This window comes from Culex quinquefasciatus, chromosome 1 (genome assembly GCF_015732765.1).
Source record: "Culex quinquefasciatus strain JHB chromosome 1, VPISU_Cqui_1.0_pri_paternal, whole genome shotgun sequence".
Taxonomy (NCBI): domain Eukaryota; kingdom Metazoa; phylum Arthropoda; class Insecta; order Diptera; family Culicidae; genus Culex; species Culex quinquefasciatus.
In genome coordinates, this window is record NC_051861.1 from 76,676,218 (window position 1) to 76,695,271 (window position 19,054).

The window sequence follows — 19,054 nt, forward strand, 5'->3', positions numbered from 1 at the left end:
TCACTTAAGTGGTCATAACTCGAGACAGGGTTGCCAGATCTTCAATTATGTGGACTCGTTGGAAAGGTCTCTTGATTACCTAACCAACAATGTGTCGGATAATGGTTCCGGACATCGTTTACATACATTTAAGTGAGATCCGGCTTCAAAAAAGTACATAAATATCACTTAAGTGGTCATAACTCGAGACAGGGTTGCCAGATCTTCAATTATGTGGACTCGTTGGAAAGGTCTCTTGATTACCTAACCAACAATGTGTCGGGTAATGGTTCCGGACATCGTTTACATACATTTAAGTGAGATCCGGCTTCAAAAAGTACATTAATATCACTTAAGTGGTCATAACTCGAGGCAGGGTTGCCAGATCTTCAACGTTGTGGACTCGTTGGAAAGGTCTCTCGATTACCTAACCAATGATGGATCGGATGATGGATCCGGATATCGTTTACATGCATTTAAGTGAGATCCGGCTTCAAAAAAGTACATAAATATCACTTAAGTGGTCATAACTCGAGACAGGGTTGCCAGATCCTCGATGTTTTGGACTCGTTGGAAAGGTCTCTAGATTACCTATCCAACGAGGGGTCGGATGATGGTTCCGGACATCGTTTACATACATTTAAGTGAGATCCGGCTTCAAAAAGTACATAAATATCACTTAAGTGGTCATAACTCGAGACAGGGTTGCCAGATCTTCAATTATGTGGACTCGTTGGAAAGGTCTCTTGATTACCTAACCAACGATGGGTCGGATGATGGATCCGGACATCGTTTACATACATTTAAGTGAGATCCGGCTTCAAAAAAGTACATAAATATCACTTAAGTGGTCATAACTCGAGACAGGGTTGCCAGATCTTCAATGTTGTGGACTCGTTGGAAAGGTCTCTTGATTACCTAACCAACGATGGGTCGGATGATGGATCCGGACATCGTTTACATGCATATAATTGAGATCCGGATATATGTGAAAACACATTTTTATACATAACTTTTGAACTACTTATCGAAACTTCAAACAATTCAATAGCGATGTATGGGACCCTAAACCAAGTCGATTGCAACTGGTTCGATCAAAATCGGTTCAGCCAGTGCTGAGAAAACTTGGCAAGATTTTTGAACACATACATACATACACACACACACACACACACACACACACACACACACACACACAGACATTTGTTCAGTTTTCGATTCTGAGTCGATTTGTATACATGAAGGTGGGTCTTCGAGCTTTTAATAAAAAGTTCATTTTTAGAGCAGGATTATAGCCTTACCTCAGTGAGGAAGGCAAAAGACCGATTCCGTAGAGAACTGCTCAGCATTATCTGTTTGAAGTATCGAGATTTAAACTCAATTTTTTTAGGATTAAATTTGGCCACGACGTTTTGCTTTGGGTGGAGTGGAGTTAAGTGAATTTAATTGAATTTCGATGAATAAGTTCCCTTTCCCAGATCTACTCCGAATTAAAAAAAAAACACAACAGCAATTTGATTTGAATGGCTATTATCGATTTAAAAAATTCAAGGTATTGAGAGATTGTACTGCCCTTATACCAGCTATAAAAATGGTCAATGAATCCGTATACAGGATCTTCAAAATTTCTCATGTTGTTTCGTGAAAATCAATGGGGAGTAGGGAAAGTCTTTTCCGGATTCGAATTGTTTGACAGAGTTAGACTGAAATATGATTTTTAAAATTCATTCGTAAGTAGTAAAATTATATGTTTATTTTTCAATGATATGTGGAAACAAAAACATTCCTTACATTCTTTTCCAGTGATAAACCGTATCATAATGGGTACACTGACTTATATATAAATGAGTTTATTTACAGTTGTGAGTATTTTTGCTATGTAAACTACGGTGTGGTAGGGTGTGCCTTCAAAAGAGCTTGCTGATAATAGAGAAGAATGACTGCTGATTGTGTGTGTTTGTTTGCTTTCTTAACGCTACAAAGCCATGCTGGACCAACGCATTGATCGCATGACTTTTTACTTTTGTATACGGTGGAAACACCATTTCTGATTACAGGAGGTGGCGTGATCGACGACTGACTATCACAATAGATGCGTACACTGCTGATTGAAACTCATCACGTCCTCCCATTAGGCGACTGCAGCTGTATCAGGTTGCTGTTCTGGATGCACTGGTAGAGTGCGTAAGCCCGCTCGCAGCGTGCCTCCGGATCTATCGTCGTGTTCTGGTTGACACAGTTGACAATCTCCGAGCGGATGTCCTTCGTACTCGAGGCTGACGCGAACTTCATCTGCTTCACGAGACGTCCCACGTGCGGACCCCGCTTGTCGTTGAACAGTCCCATCCGGTTCATGATGCACTTGATCATACACTTGGCCGAGTCCAGGTCGGAAAATTCAAAAAGCCCTTCAAACTCCTCCTCGAAGGCATCCTCCAGCTCCAGGATCTTGACGCACTTGTTCCGGTTGCGCAGAAGGTCATCAACCGTTTGGATCCGCCAACCTGCCGTAGCCTGCAAAGATCAAGTTCTTCGTGAAAAAGAATCCCCCTTAAAAACACCAATGTCGATCATCATACCCCGGCTATCAAGCTCGTTAACACAATAATAAACTCAATTTGCATAATGAGACTGTTTGTGCGAGATGCAGTTTTGCAGAACACTTCAAAATCAACCAAACTTTCCTAACCCAAGTTCCACGACCTCCAAATGCTTCCTTTCGGGACTGATTGCTACAGAATACTGAACGTCTGACCAACGACCGATCGACCGATCGTCCGCCCCTTCTGGCCCATTCATGGCGGAGGCTTATCAACCATCATCGTTCAGTGTTTGGTCCAGTTTGATTGTGTGTGGTGGTGGTGCAACACAACAGTAGTGTAGGGATGTGCTGTTGGTGATAAGAGTCTTGGAGGACGTAGTGATTTGAGGTTCTGTGTACTTTTCAGCTTCTTCTTGTTCTCTGTGTTTGGGGGAGGCGACGATGGGTTGTTAGAGAAATTTGAAATGAAAATTTGTATTAGATAACACTGACCAACAAGTTTTCTGTACACCCTCAATTTATTGGAAGCACACACATTTTTTAAATTAAATATCAGCTGTTGTCAAAGCTACGAAGTTTAAACAATCAGCTAATTTTGGTGATCTAACAATCCACATATTATAATAAATAAATACGATAAATGCGACGAGTACTGTAAAAAAAAGACTTGCAACGAGTTGCAAATATTTTTTTTTTTTGCGTTTCTGAGAAACACCCATGGCATTTTTAATGCAAACATTCATGCGTTTAAGCAATTCAAAATAAAAAAGGTAGAAATTTTATGCCCACACAGTAAAAAATCCGATGATCAAATCGCATACAAAAGCATGCACATCACCTTCGTCAAAAAAGACACTTAATATTACGCGCGGACTAACGCTTTAGCACGCTCGGCCAACAGACCGATGACAAATGGATAGGATAAACGTATATGTGAGCTTGATATTTCGGTTAAGTAGGTTTCCTATACTGATGGGCTACCTATTTCAGGGTGTAATATTACATAGAATTTCATAAAATAATGCAAAATTTATTTTATACCCAGGTCTTTAACACGCAGCTGGATTAGGCGAAAGTAGGGCAAGTGTGACAAGCTAAGGAAATGCTCGTTATAACCCATTAAAAACGTTAAAAAATCTTTCGGATTTTTTATAAACATCTTATTCCAGGTCTTGACTGAGACTGTTTTCTTATTTTAAAAAAAGATTTATTTTTTTTATTTACCGTACGTTCTATTCAACTAGTGGGGCAAGACGAACAACCCGTTGGGGCAAGAGGAACAATGCATGAAACAACATGTTAATTTGCTAACAATTGAACTTTTATCACTAAGATACATCAGAATAGAATGTAAAAACAAACGTTTCAAACGTTTCTTCTATTTTTAGATTAAAAAATAATATTTTACTAAAAATTTGATCGTTTCTACGAAAAAAAATTATTATTTAAATGATAAATAGTAAATTTTCATGATATCACTTTATTTTGTATGGATAATTTTTATAAAGAAATGTTTATCAGTTTTTAAGTACTTTTATGTATTTATTTCACAATAAAATATGTTGTTGTAGCAATTCGTATTTTTCCATACTAAAAATCCGTATGGTACACTTGCCTCACCTGAACATGATTTTTCAAAAGCTCTCAACAAAAATAACCAAAAGTTAAATCATACTTTATAATAGGTGCAAGTCATTGGTAGGGACACTACTGATCTAGGAAAAATAGCATTTTGATAAAATGAGCCTTAAAACCAACCCTAAGCCTTATTTTGTACTTTCCAAATGTTATAAGAAAACGAAGGTTTTGAAAAAAACTTCATTCAGTCTTATGCCCAGTGGCGTTTACGTCGTTTTGGCGGTTATGTGGTAGTAGAAACAGCTAATTGCATTGCTAGCAACAATTCCTCATGCTGGAAATAATTAAAACTGTAAAAAATACTGCCGTACGAGCGATTGTTCTTCTTGCCCCATATGGTCGTCTCCCAAGTAGCACACTTTGTTCACCAAAAGATTTCCGAACTTGTTGTTGAACTCATTTACTATGTTTTCCCAACGTCCCTGAGAACTCTTGAACGCTGGAAAAAGCGCACGTTTTTCTGTTGTTGAACATCTCTTAACCCGTTTGAAATGTGCGTGGTTTAATTAAGTCTTACCAGCGCACGTCCTTCTTGCATAGAGAACGTTTGTTGAACATGTCAACTCTTGACTATAAGATTCTGAACTTGATAACGTAGGTAAAACCGTTTAGCAACATTCTGCCTTTAAGATTCAGGAGGGAGTTAGGCAAACGTTTTTATAACCGTTCAAGAACATATCGTGGCAGACAAGAATGTTAAACAGGCTTTTCATAAAATATGTTCAAGGTGTTCGCTCAAAAGTTATTTTTTCTTCATTTAATCCTTTATTTGTGAGAAATGTCGCCACCTTCCCCTACTACTTTATTTGCTTTGCATGCAAGGGGAAAACCACTCTCATCATAGAGCCCTAGGCACCATTGGGCAGCTTTGGGAACGTTCACTGGCACCTTCAGGCACCTTCGGGCAACTTTCGGGCACAGCCTACTAAAGGGCACTGAGCAGAGTGGTTTTCCCCTTGTTTGCATGTCTCGAAAAGTGATACTTTTAGATTCTGTTATTTTTGGTGAAGTATACAAGTGGGCCAGTAGTATACTGTTTTAATACAAGTAGGCCGTTCCGTCGCTCGAGAATGACAGGAAAAGAAAGTAAATTCACGATGGAGTTGCAAAACAAATTGTTTGAATTTGACAATTCCTCAATAAACTTCTTAATGAACTGGTCATGTATGGGTAAATTATGGAAAAAAAACATACAAAAGGTAAACATATAACAAACAAAAAATATTACGCAAACGAACTTAAAATATAGTTGAAGAGGATGTCAGTAAACGTTTCAGCTTCACCAAGGTATGATAGATTTTTCTCTCTGAGCACGATATAATTAAAAGATAGAATTGAATTTTAGTGAATTTCCTACCCATAAATAGACACGCTCGTGGGTGGTTGGTCTTTAAATTACCTATCAAAGATAGGTCGCATGATATATTTGGAATACGTTTTCATCTAAATATCTGAGAACTAGCCTATGAAAAGTGCATAAAGAACTCTTAAGTGCTTATAACTTTTGATAGGGTTGTCAGATCTTCAATGTTTTGGACGCGTTAGAAAGGTCTTTTGATTACCTGTTCAACGATAGGTCGCATGATAGATCCGGACAACGTTTTCATCAAAATGTCTGAGATCCGGCTTCTAAAAGTGCATAAATAAAACTTAAGTGCTAATAACTTTTGATAGGGTTGTCAGATCTTCAATGTCTTAGACGCGTTGGAAAGGTCTTTCAAACACCTTTCTAAAAATGTATAACATGGGTTTTCTTACAAAAACCACCCTTTTTATAATCTTCCGAACTTTAGTCAAAATCGTTTTTAGCATAACTTTTGAAGTACTTTACTAAACTTCATAATTTTCAATAGGACTTATGGGACCCCAAGACGAATCGAATGAGACCAAAACGGTCCAAATCGGTTAAGCCAGTGCTGAGATAATCGAGTGCATATTTTTGGTGCACAGACCCACATCCCTACACACACACACACACACACACACACACACACACACACACACACACACACACACACACACACACACACACACACACACAGACATTTGCTCAGAATTCGATTCTGAGTCGATAGGTATACATGAAGGTGGGTCTAGGAGGTCTGATTGAGAAGTTCAGTTTTCGAGTGATTTTATAGCCTTTCCTCAGTAAGGTGAGGAAGGCAAAACCTTACTTTATCCACCCTTAGGTGGTTGGTGCCTTCCTCACATTTAAAAAGTGCTATCATACAACTAGACTGGGTAGCATACATAAAACTTAAGTGCTTATTACTTTTGATAGGGTTGTCAGATCTTCAATGTCTTGGACGCGTTGGAAAGGTCTTTCAAACACCTTTCTAAAAATGTATAACACGATGGGGTTTCTTACAAAAACCACCCTTTTTTAAAATCTTCCGAACTTTAGTCAAAATCGTTTTTTAGCATAACTTTTAAAGTACTTAACTAATCTACATAATTTTTAATAGCGACTTATGGGACCCCAAGACAGATCGAATGAGACCAAAACGGACAAAATCGTTTTAGCCAGTCTCGAGATAATCGAGTGACAATTTTTTGATCAACATCCCACCACACACACAGACATTTGCTCAGAATTTGATTCTGAGTCGATAGGTATGCACGAAGGTGGGTCTAGGAGGTCTAATTGAGAAGTTCATTTTTCGAGTGATTTTATAGCCTTTCCTCAGTAAGGTGAGGAAGGCAAAAACCTCACTCTTTACTAACAGTGTGTGACATGATGGGACCCATACATTTGAACACAAATTTGATCTATTTTTTTTAGATCCGGAATAAAAAAGGACACAAATATTACTGAAATGGCCATAACATGAGACAGGGTTGCCAGATCATCAATGTTTTCTACAAATTGGAAAGGTCTTTCAATTACCTAACCAACGATGGGTCGGTTGATAGATCCGAACATAGTTTACATACATTTAAGTGTGACCCGGCTTCAAAAAGATACATAAATATCACATAAGTGGTTATAACTCAAGACAGGGTTGCCAGATTATCAATGTTTTGGACTCGTTGGAACGATGGGTCGGATAATGGATCCGGACATAGTTTATATACATTTAAGTGAGATCTGGCTTTAAAATGGTACATAAATATCACTTAAGTAGTCATAACTCGAGACAGGGTTGCCAGATCATCAATGTTTTGGACTCATTGAGGTGGGTCTACGACGTTTCTGAAAGAAGTTCATTTTCCGAGCAGGATTATAGCCTTACCTCAGGTGAGGAAGGCAAATAGCAAAAAATGTGTTTCGATCAGATTAGTGGTGGGCAAAACCGCTCATTTCTGTGAGCCGCTCATTTTCGTTCGCTCATTTAAATGAGCGGCTCTTTTGAACGGCTCATCCGCTCATTTCGCTCAAAGTCAGAAAGTAGACTGAATGAACTGAAGCATCTGCTCAAGATATTTAGATTTTTTTCAAACGACCAATGGAGTGTCCATGAGTGATTTTTGTACGATTTTTGTTGATTGATAATTTAAAAAATATATGTTTTCATTGCACTTATTCTGAACATATTGGAGATCGTCTATAAAACATAGAAAATCGTCGATTTGCTTTATCCTTTTTTGGAAAGCATTTCAAATATAAACGTTTTATATGAAAAAGGAGAAAAATATTGACTCTGAAATCCAAAATATCGAAAACTTTTTTCATAGAGAGGTAGACAAAGTTTGTTTGTTTAACAAACTTGAGTTTTCTTCAAAAGTGAATATTTTCAACCAAATTATTGCTTTCAATCGTTAAAAGTTATGAAAAGTAAGCTGAATTATCGTTTTAGTAATTATCTTTCCATTATTTTGTGAAACAATAGATTTAAGTTGGTGTTCAGTTACAAGCATATTTGAGGTAGCCTTTTGCTGCACTTGATAAAATAGTCTTGAAATGCAGTTTTTTGTTTAATAAGAACAACTTTTATTAATGACAGCAAATGAATGATCAAAACAAGCGTCAAAAAAGAAGATCAGAAAAAAATGCATTAAGAAAACTATTGAACAATTACCACAAAAGAGTACCAAGTTTATGTGATGTGCTGTGGTAAATTACATTACAATTACGAAAGAGTGAGCGAAAACGACGCCGTTCGACGACGCCGACGACGGCGCGAGCGACGCTAATCAAGCGCTCCGTTCGTTCTTTCCGTTCATTTGCTCTCGCTCATTCGGTCTCGTTCGGTTCGTTCTTCGACTCGCTCTTTGATTTGACGGTTCTTTGAAAAGAACCGGTTCACAAAATGAACCGCCGCTCATTTTTTCTGAACGGTCGCTCATTCGTTCTTTAGCTTGAGCCGGTTCATAAGAACGGTTCGCTCAAATAAGCCCATCTCTAGATCAGATATATGTGTTTTCATCAAGTCTTTTTTTTTTTTGAAAACTTATGATTGCGAAACAACTGAACTAGTGTAAAATGCGTTTTCTAAGTTGAGGGACAAAAATTTGAAGTATATTTGCATCACCCTTATTTGCCTCAATAAAAAAATCTTCAGAAAATATTATAATCATGAACCTTTTTGTATCAAAAAAGTGGCACTTACTGACACCACGTCACAATTTGTCGTTCCCAGTCTCTAGAATTTCATACACCACGAATGCGCATGCCCGAAATTTTGTTCTTCAATCAGGTTCTTGTCTTCACTTGTGCTGGCAGTTTTGAATTTGACCTACATTTTGAGACGTTACAAATTGTGCTTTAATAACTTTTTTTTTTTTTTTTTTTTAATTTATATTTATTCAAATTTCTTTTCCATGTACATTCATTCAGTTAAAATATTATTGAGTGTCCAATCACAAACGATGACTTTTCACCTCAATTTTAAATACTAGCAACTTTCATTTATTCATGAAATATTGTAGCTTTCGCTATTCAGTGATTTCAAATGTAGGAGGTCCTACATGTACAAAAGGGAAAAGGGATACCTTAAAACTAACTTATAAACTATATAAAGAGCGGATCAATGCAGCTGAAGACTGCAATGATTTTTGTCGAAATGCATCAATTATCTTATTGGACATAACATCCAAAGTGTCAACTTCGGCTAATTGATGAAGTTCACTGGTGCTGAACCAGGAGGAAGTTTCAGAATCATTTTCAGAATTTTGTTCTGAATCCTCTGAAGTTTTTTCTTCCTGGTTAAGCAACAGCTTGTCCAGATCGGCACAGCATAAAGCATGGCAGGTCTGAAAATTTGTTTATAAATTAACAGTTTATTCTTGAGACAAAGTCTAGAATTCCTGTTTATAAGTGGATACAAACATTTAATATATTTGTTACATTTAACCTGGATACTTTCAATGTGATCCTTGTAAGTAAGGTTTTGTCAAAACCAAGTCCAAGATATTTCACTTGATCCTCCCACTTTAAATTTACCTCATTCATCTTTATAATGTGATGACTTTTTGGTTTAAGAAAATCAGCCCTTGGTTTGTGAGGGAAAATAATAAGTTGAGTTTTGCAGCATTTGGAGTAATTTTCCATTCTTTCAAATAAGAATTGAAAATATCCAAGCTTTTGTAATCTTCTTGTGATGACACGAAGGCTTCTGCCTTTGGCGGAGATGCTTGTGTCATCAGCAAAGTGATTTCTGACATCCTGGGGGCAAATCAGGCAAGTCAGAAGTAAAAATATTGTATAAAATTGGACCCAAAATGCTTCCTTGAGGGACGCCAGCACGTACAGGTAGTTGATCAGATTTGCTATTCTGATAACATACCTGCAGAGTACGATCCGTCAAATAATTTTGAATAATTTTCACGATATAAATCGGAAAATTAAACCTTTTCAATTTCGCAATCAAACCTTTATGCCAAACACTGTCAAATGCTTTTTCTATGTCTAGAAGAGCAGCGCCAGTAGAATAGCCCTCAGATTTGTTGCTTCGAATTAAATTTGAAACTCTCAACAACTGATGAGTAGTTGAATGCCCAAGGCGAAATCCAAACTGCTCATCAGCGAAAATTGAATTTTCATTAATGTGCGTCATCATTCTATTAAGAATTATTCTTTCGAATAATTTACTAATAGATGAAAGCAAACTAATGGGCCGATAGCTTGAGGCTTCAGCAGGATTTTATCCGGTTTCAAAATCGGAATTACTTTGGCATTTTTCCAACTACTGGGAAAATATGCCAAATCAAAACATTTGTTGAAAATTTTGACCAAGCTACTTAAAGTTGCTTCTGGTAATTTTTAATTAAAATGTAAAAATGCCATCCTCACCAGGGGCTTTCATATTTTTAAATTTTTTGATAATAGATTTTATTTCATTCAGATCCGTATTAAAAACTTCATCTGATGAAAATTCTTGTTCAACAATATTCTGAAATTCTATTGAAATTTGATTTTCAATAGGACTCAAAACATTCAAGTTGAAATTATGAGCACTCTCAAACTGCTGAGCAAGTTTTTGAGCTTTTCCCCATTAGTTAATAGAATATTATCACCATCTTTTAAAGAAGGGATGGGTTTTGAGGTTTCTTAAGAACCTTTGAAAGTTTCCAAAAGGTTTGGAATAAGGTTTAATTTGTTCGACATCTCTTGCGAACTTTTCATTTCGCAGGAGAGTGAATCTGTGGTCAATAACCTTTTGCAAATCTTTTGAATTCGCTTCAGTGCAGGATCACGAGAACGTTGATACTGTCTTCGGCGAACATTTTTCAGACGAATCAGAAGCTGAAGATCGTCATCAATAATGGGAGAATCAAATTTGACTTGGACTTTAGGAATAGCAATATTCCTAGCATCCAAAATTGCATTAGTTAAAGATTCCAAGGCTGAATCAATATCAGCTTTGGTTTCTAAAACAAAATCATGATTTAAATTATTCTCAATATGATGCTGATACCTGTCCCAATTAGCTTTGTGGTAATTAAACACAGAACTATTGGGTCTGGTAACTGCTTCATGAGAAAGTGAAAAAGTTACTGGAAGGTGATCAGAATCAAAATCAGCATGAGTCACTAAAGGACCACAATACTGACTTTGATTTGTCAACACCAAATCAATTGTTGATGGATTTCTAACAGAAGAAAAGCAAGTTGGCCCATTCGGGTATAAAACCGAATAAAGACCAGAAGTGCAATCTCTGAACAGAATTTTACCATTGGAATTTACTTTTGAATTATTCCAAGATTGGTGTTTGGCATTAAAATCACCGATGATCAAAAATCGAGATCTATGCCGAGTAAGTTTATTCAAATCCCTTTGAAATAATTTTTATTTTCCCCAGTGCATTGGAATGGCAAATATGCAGCTGCAATCATAATTTTCCCAAAAGAAGTTTCAAGTTCAATGCCCAAACTTTCAATAACTTTTAACTTAAAGTCACGTAACGTGCTATAAGTCATACTACGGTGGATAACTATTGCAACTCCACCGCCATTTCGATTCATTCGGTTATTAGTTATAACTTTATAATCTGGATCACTTTTCAAATAAGTGCCAGTTTTTAAAAATGTTTCGGTTATAACAGCAACATGCACGTTATGAACTCGTAAAAGTTGAAAAATTCATTTTCTTTCGCTTTTAAAGAGCGAGCATTAAAATTCATAATATTGATGGAATTACTTAGATCCATGATTAAACTTCAGGGTAAGAACAACATCATTCGCAAATTTTAATCCAATCTGGATTGCTTCCATCATGGATGTAGCATTACTCATTGTTTGAATCAAACCAAACAGTGAGTTTTGCAAAAAGTCATTTTTCAAACGTAACATCGCCGAGATCAGAAGATCCCAAAGCGTTGCCAGCAGAAAAATTTTCAAATGAGATTTGAGGTACCTGCCCAATTTCAGAAAGATTGGTAGAGGATTTAAAATTCGTGGATGAACCCGAAGAAACGACGTTAGCATAAGAAATGCCATTGTTGTTACCTAACTTTTCCACGGTAGGGGTATTTCTAGAATTGTTCGAGTGAGACAGCACGAACGTTTGATTTAAAGATGCAGGTACAACCTGACTTTGAGAAAATTTCGGTTTGGATTTCGGCTGATGCTTAGCACGAGAATCCAAAACCTTTTTCTGATGGGGCAATCCCAGAAATTTGATTTGTGATTTCCACCACAATTTGCACATTTAAATTGGGTGACTTCTTTCACGGGACAATTGTCCTTGTCGTGAGAAGAATCCCCGCAAACCATGCATTTTGGAACCATGGCGCAATGATCAGTACCGTGACCGAATGCCTGGCAACGCCGGCACTGGGTCAGATTCTGGCCATTACCGCCATGTTTCTTAAATGCTCCCACTTTACCCGTACATGGAACAAAAACTGAACTTTGTCCAAAAGTTTCAAATTGTTGATTTCATTTCTGTTGAAATGAATCAGATAAAATTGTGAAGTCAAACCAAAGCGAGAAATATTCCCGTTTGATTTTTTCTTCATTGGTATTACTTGGGATGGGGCAAAGCCAAGCAACACCTTAAGTTCGTTTTTGATCTCATCCACCGACAAGTCGTTGGAGAGACCTTTCAAGACCGCCTTGAATGGCCGAGCATTCTTGGTCTCATACGTGTAGAAATTGTGTTTGTGGTTTTTCAAATAACCAACAAAAGTTTGGTGATCTTGTAAAGATTCCGTCAACAAGCGACATTCTCCTCTTCGACCAAGCTGGAACGAAACCTTCAAATTGCAAGTTTCTTGCAATTCTTCAGTTGCGTTCGAAAGCTGGCCAAATCGGAGACGGAAGTCACAACAATTGGCGGAGCCTTTACTCGTTTCTCGACGGCAGAAGGCTCAGTACGAGGAGAAGGTTCCTTGTCATCAGTTTCGGATAAAACACCGAAACTGTTTGTCAATGGAATTGGAGGATTGACCTCACATTCAGAATCAGAATCAGACCTCAGAAGAGGCTGTTTTCTTTTCTGTTTCCGTTAGCCGGTTTAGCGTTCAAACGCTTCACCGACGTAACGACCAAATCTTCAGAAGATTTGCGTTTACCTTTGTTTTGACGCATTTTGCAAGCAAAGTTCTCTTAAAAGATGGCTTCGTTTGTAAAATACAACAAAATTTCAGGCGGGGTTAGTCTTGAAAAGACTGTTTAGAATTTTGGAAAATAACTCAGGTAGTCTTTAAAAAGACTGTGAATTTTGTTTTGAAATAACTCTGAGCTTAGGTAGTAAAAAATACCGCAGCTCTAGTGTCCGTTCACCACGAAGGTTCGCAAGACACTCTGCTTTAATAACTTGATAGATTCAATGCTTTGTGAAGGTTTTTTCAAAATCAAATTAATTTATAAGTTGCTCTTTCTTCTTATTCGTTAATATTAAGTATTTGGAATGAATTTTTAACATTTTAAAGTTAATTTAGGAGCAAGGAGGTGCAATTAAAGTTGTTAACACAAGAGATACAATTGACCCATCACCTTCCCACACCTCTAGTGAACACGAACGAACCCTAGAACGACCCCACATTTAACCATCATGTTCGCGGTTATTGAAGTGTTCCCCAATCACCCTCTTCAGAGCAGCCCTCTTCCCCCTGAAATGTAATTCCCTGTCGAACAAGGTTGGCATTCCCCAAGTACATGCTTCGCTAATTATGCAAGCACATGTTGAGTGGGTGGGCGTGGGGACAACGCAGGGTAAAGTGAGGTCGTATAGGGCGGTAAAGTTGGTGAAAGGTTGTGGCAGAATCTAGCAGCGCCAGGCAGCAGGCAACACCGACGGTTGAAGAGTGAAAGTAAGGGATCGTAATGCAAGAAGCGATTAAAAATTCATCTCACTCTCTAAGAGTTGGCGAGATTTTAGAATGGATGTGTGCATGTGTGTGAGTGCTCATATTGCACGGGAGTGTGTGTGTGTGCAAAGCTGAACATTTTTCGTAGCAACGGAGATTTTGGTGAATGAAAAGTAGGACAAATTTTTCAACGCCTGTCGGTATCGAGATTGCAATCGGTGCAATATGTGTTGAATTGAACCGGGTGGATCAAGGCGAGAACCGTTATGTGAATAGTGCAATTTGTGGGTTTTGGTATTTGATAAATCTGTAAAAAAAATAACTAAAGCTAAAACCCAATTTGTGATTCTGGTGACTAGTATGATTGTAAAATGCATTAAAAATACTAGTATCAGTATCACTATACTTTACGTTTATGTACAACATTATGCCACAGACATACATAAGTAAGTCTTCACTAAATTTTAATTTTGTAACGGTCAGTATCAGTGATGTGAATGGTTGATAGAAAAAAAAACTATCATTTGATGATTCCTACACCAAACTATCAGAAGCTATAGCGACGGTCACTTTAACTTGTTAGTTCTCTTCTATTATCTCGTGATTGCCAGCATGAGCATTCTCTTTCTATCAACCCCTCTCTGTTTCTCGTTCACGAACAATCACCGAAGATTCTTTTGGTTTCTCACGACCACGTGTTGTTTTGTGACGGCTTCTGTGGCTGTGTCACAAGAAATTTTGAAAACACGAGATAGAGATCGGCAATTCGTTTCGCTGAGAATCTCGAGACGGAAACCTGAGCATGGGTAAATAACAAGGGAAATGCGTAATAATACCTTTCTCTGGTATCAATACCAAATTTTGGTATTCCTGGACCCTTTAAAATTTGTCTTAAGGATTATGCAAGAGCAAAATGTGCTATCATACCAATTTAAGGTATTGTTTTGATATTGCAAAATTGCAGAATTTGTCAATGATCGATCACCACATTTTGGTATTCTTTTGGTATTACAATATTTTATCAAATTCCTCTGCAACTATGGGAAAATTTTGACCAATTTTGACAAAATAATTAATTTTGCGCTAAAATGATGTCTCAAAGCGAATGCTTTCATTCAAAACCGGAAATTTCAAACTTGATTTTTTTGATATACCCCTATAGAAATGACTTGAAATTGTGGAAAATTTTCAAGTCAGGATGGCACATTTTGGTATTATTTTGGTATTAAAGTGTTTTATCAAATTCCTCTGAAACTATGGGAAAATTTTGACCAGTTTTGACAAAATAATTAATTTTGCGCTAAAATGATGTCTCAAAGCGAATGCTTTCATTCAAAACCTGAAATTTCAAACTTGATTTTAAACATTTTTGATATACCCCTTACAGAAATGACTTGAAATTGTGGAAAATTTTCTAAGTCAAGGTGGCACATTTTGGTATTATTTGAATATTGAAAGGTTTTATCAATTTTCTCTGAAACTATGGGAAATTTGTTAAAAAAATTTTACGAGTTAATTAATTTTGCGCTGAAATGACTTGAAACCCAAAAAATGTTAAAGATGATTTTAAAAATTAGTGTGATATACCCACTAATATTTTTTTCAAAAACGTTGAAATATCTCTAAGTCGGGATAACCAAATGCTTTGAAAAACGAGTCAATCGACAGATTAATGAATTTTGGTGAATTTCAATTCAGTTTCATTTTAGTAATACTTATTTTTCAATCTTGTTATTTTTCAGAAGGTTCAAGAACTTCAAGCACAGGCCGTTCATCAATGACAAATGCATTCGGTGTGGTGAAGAATATCACTAATAACAACATGGAATCATCAGGTGAGATTTGGCTGTTGCATATGAATTATTTCCGTTTTTTCACTAACTGCAACTGCTGCACTAAAAATGGTATGAAAATACCAAATGTTGGTATTACTTGTTCAAATACCAGCGACCATAATGTGCTCTTGGTTGCCCAGTAATAGATGGTAAAATACCATGAAATCATACCAAAATCATGTATGTGAAAGACCACAGAAATACCAAAATATGATTTTCTAAGGGCGCGGGAATACCTAAAAATTAAACCATGGCAATACCAAGTTTTGGTATTCAAGCAACGTTCAAAATCCAGAAGACTCAACTTGGTATTGAAATGGTTTTATTTTGAGTATTATTTTACCCTTGGAATAACATGGTTTGGTATTGTTGTGCCCTTACACATACAAGATTTTGGTATGATTTCATGGTACCATCTATTACTGGGCAACCAAGGGCACATTTTGGTCGCTGTTATTTGCCCAAGTAATACCAAAATTTGGTATTCCCGTGTTATTTACCCCTGCTCGGGAAGAAGGGCGGGGAAAGTTGGGAGATAAATTTCGGGCATGATAATTGTAGTCGCTGAGAGCTGGGAGTAATTTAAACTTTTCCATATTTCTCAAAATTAGAGTATTACCAATTCGAAACACTATAAGACCGTTATTTTTAAAGAGTGTACATTATTCTTAATTATGACACAATTTTATACATTTTCAAACAACATTAAACTGTCAATAAACAGAATATCAAGCATGTGAGTTTAAATTAAATGGGTAATTCTCCGCCAACTCACACAGCAGTTGCCCCGACCCCTCTTCGATTTGCGTGAAACTTTGTCCTAAGGGGTAACTTTTGTCCCTGATCACGAATCCGAGGTCCGTTTTTTGATATCTCGTGACGGAGGGGCGGTACGACCCCTTCCATTTTTGAACATGCGAAAAAAGAGGTGTTTTTCAATAATTTGCAGCCTGAAACGGTGATGAGATAGAAATTTGGTGTCAAAGGGACTTTTATGTAAAATTAGACGCCCGATTTGATGGCGTACTCAGAATTCCGAAAAAACGTATTTTTCATCGAAAAAAACACTAAAAAAGTTTTAAAAATTCTCCCATTTTCCGTTACTCGACTGTAAAATTTTTTGGAACATGTCATTTTATGGGAAATTTAATGTACTTTTCGAATCTACATTGACCCAGAAGGGTCATTTTTTCATTTAGAACAAAAATTTTCTTTTTACAATTTTGTGTTTTTTTCTAACTTTGCAGGGTTATTTTTTAGAGTGTAACAATGTCCTACAAAGTTGTAGAGCAGACAATTACAAAAATTTTGATATATAGACATAAGGGGTTTGCTTATAAACATCACGAGTTATCGCGATTTTACGAAAAAAAAGTTTTGAAAAAGTTACTTTTTGCGTTTCTCTTTGTTTCGACGTCCGTGTCTGTCGCGGGTGACCATGAACGGCCATGATCAATGACGACCAACTTTTTCAAAACTTTTTTTTGTAAAATCGCGATAACTCGTGATGTTTATAAACAAATCCCTTATGTCTATATCAAAAATTGTAATTGTCTGCTCTAAGTGAACAAACACTCTAAATAACCCTGCAAAGTTAAAAAACATGAAATTTTAAAATGAAAAATTTTGTTCTAAATGAAAAACTGATCCTCCTGGGTCAGTAAAATGTACATAAATTTCCATATGACATGTTCCAAAATACAGTCGAGTAACAGAAAAATGGAGGCGAAACAGGTGTTTTCGATGAAAATACGTTTTTCGAAATTGTGCGCCGTCTAATTGCGCTGACACCCAAATTATCTTTGCGTGTTCAAAATGGAACCCTCCGTCGGATATCAAACAGACCTCAGATTCGTGATCAGATTATAGAGACAAAGTTCACGCAAATCAGAGAGTCTTCCATTTCGTGTGAGTTGGTAGAGAATTTCCCAAATATGTACTGCATGAAATCCAAAACAAATCTGCCCAAATCAGTGCCTCATATAGCAAACCCTAGAGGGCAAGTAAAGTGCAATCGATATCAAGTCAATAATATGAAAATCGAGACTCCCAAGCCCTCGAAACCATGCCATGAATGGAAAATCCACCAACCAAGGCATCGTTGATGTGTGTGTGTGTGTGGGCTGGACGGTTTCGAGACACATAAGAAAAACAAAATAAAAATCTCTAGAGAAATTGTTGTGACGAGAAAAACGCAAGGACCAAACAGTGGGAACATCATGAAAACATCATTGGGAGACGGGTAGCAGCAGCATAAAAAAGTGTCACCACACACTCACGAGCACTGTTGAAGTCCTCGTTGAACAGCTGCTTTCTAGTATTGCTTTTATGTGGGGGAGTGGTGAGCATTTGTTTGCACACCCGAGTCGTGCGGTTTTTTCTTCATTCGTTCGATTTTATTTTATTGAGATTTTAGAGTTGATTATTTTAAATAATGTAACATTATATTTATAATAATTATTGCATTAAATTATTCAAACCATTTACAGGAAAGGGAAATCTTAAAAAAATAATATCTGCACCACCCTAACAAAAAAACACTTCAAATTGTCCAGACTGGCAGGATTGTGGTGCAACTTGCATAGACGACGCCCTCATGTTATGCACGTGGGTGTTGCTGCTGCATTTTGTCGTCATTTCCGACGAAGGATTTCTGGAATCGCTTTTCCATTTGCTCATTCGAATGTCAATAAAGGGAAAACTGAACCGGAGAGTAAAAAAGTTCCAGCGTTTTGTCGTTGCAGCGTGGGTGGATAATGCGTTTCTAATGAGGTTCTCATGGAAGGATTTGAGGTTATTTTAAACTGCATTGAATTTGATTGACATGTCATGAGGCAAAAACGAATAATTGGCGAAAAGTAGAAGTTATTTTACAGAATAATGAATTACAACGATTATAATATTAAAAAAGGAACGAAAAAATTAGGTCAAATGTATTGTATTAGAAAAAAAACTTCGTCAATACATAGAAATTATGAAAACAAACTTTTGAAAAATCAACTAGACTAAAGTGAAATGCATTTGAAAACATGGTTCATGAAAATTTTGAAAGTATGGCTGGTAATTTTTTTTTTGTTTTTAAAAAGAGTTGCAACTGTACACAAATATAAAAGAAAAAAAAAACAAAACTATTAAATCAACAATCACAAAAAATTACAAAAACTTGCAAAACTTAAAAATTTACAAAAATTTACAAAAAAAATACAAAAATTTACAAAAATTAACAAAAATTTATAAAAATTTACAAAAAATTAAAAAAATTTACAAAAATTTACAAAAAAAAGAATTTTACAAAAATTTACAAAAATTTACAAAAAATTACAAAAATTTACAAAAATTTACAAAATTTACAAAAATTTACAAAAATT

The 19,054-nt window shown here is 36.4% G+C and overlaps 2 protein-coding genes across 3 annotated transcripts in view; one reads left to right on the forward strand and one right to left on the reverse strand.

The window, feature by feature from the left end:
- The window catches only part of LOC6051834, a 113,178-nt gene that overhangs the window by 12,846 nt on the left and 81,278 nt on the right, over positions 1-19,054 (forward strand). The window contains exon 1 of one of the 2 annotated variants that reach the window (XM_038249183.1): positions 2,808-2,909. The exons of the other annotated variant lie outside the window; for it this stretch is intronic. The gene's annotated coding sequence lies outside the window, so the exon portion shown is untranslated. Of the gene's footprint in view, positions 1-2,807; positions 2,910-19,054 lie in introns of those variants that run through there. 2 annotated transcript variants of the gene reach the window in all.
- On the reverse strand, positions 1,711-2,701 carry LOC119765397 (general odorant-binding protein 99b-like). The gene is made up of 2 exons (XM_038249185.1): positions 2,559-2,701; positions 1,711-2,493 (listed from the first exon to the last, which is right to left on the reverse strand). The coding sequence occupies exons 1-2, from the start codon at positions 2,601-2,603 to the stop codon at positions 2,098-2,100; spliced, it is 441 nt and encodes a 146-aa protein (XP_038105113.1). The 5' UTR covers positions 2,604-2,701; the 3' UTR covers positions 1,711-2,097.

Bases quoted from the DNA above. Each gene is read 5' to 3' on its own strand.
- LOC119765397 (XM_038249185.1), bottom strand. From the start codon at position 2,603: ATGCAAATTGAGTTTATTATTGTGTTAACGAGCTTGATAGCCGGG. The intron at 2,494-2,558 runs GTATGATGATCG...TGATCTTTGCAG, and splicing joins TAACGAGCTTGATAGCCGGG to GCTACGGCAGGTTGGCGGAT.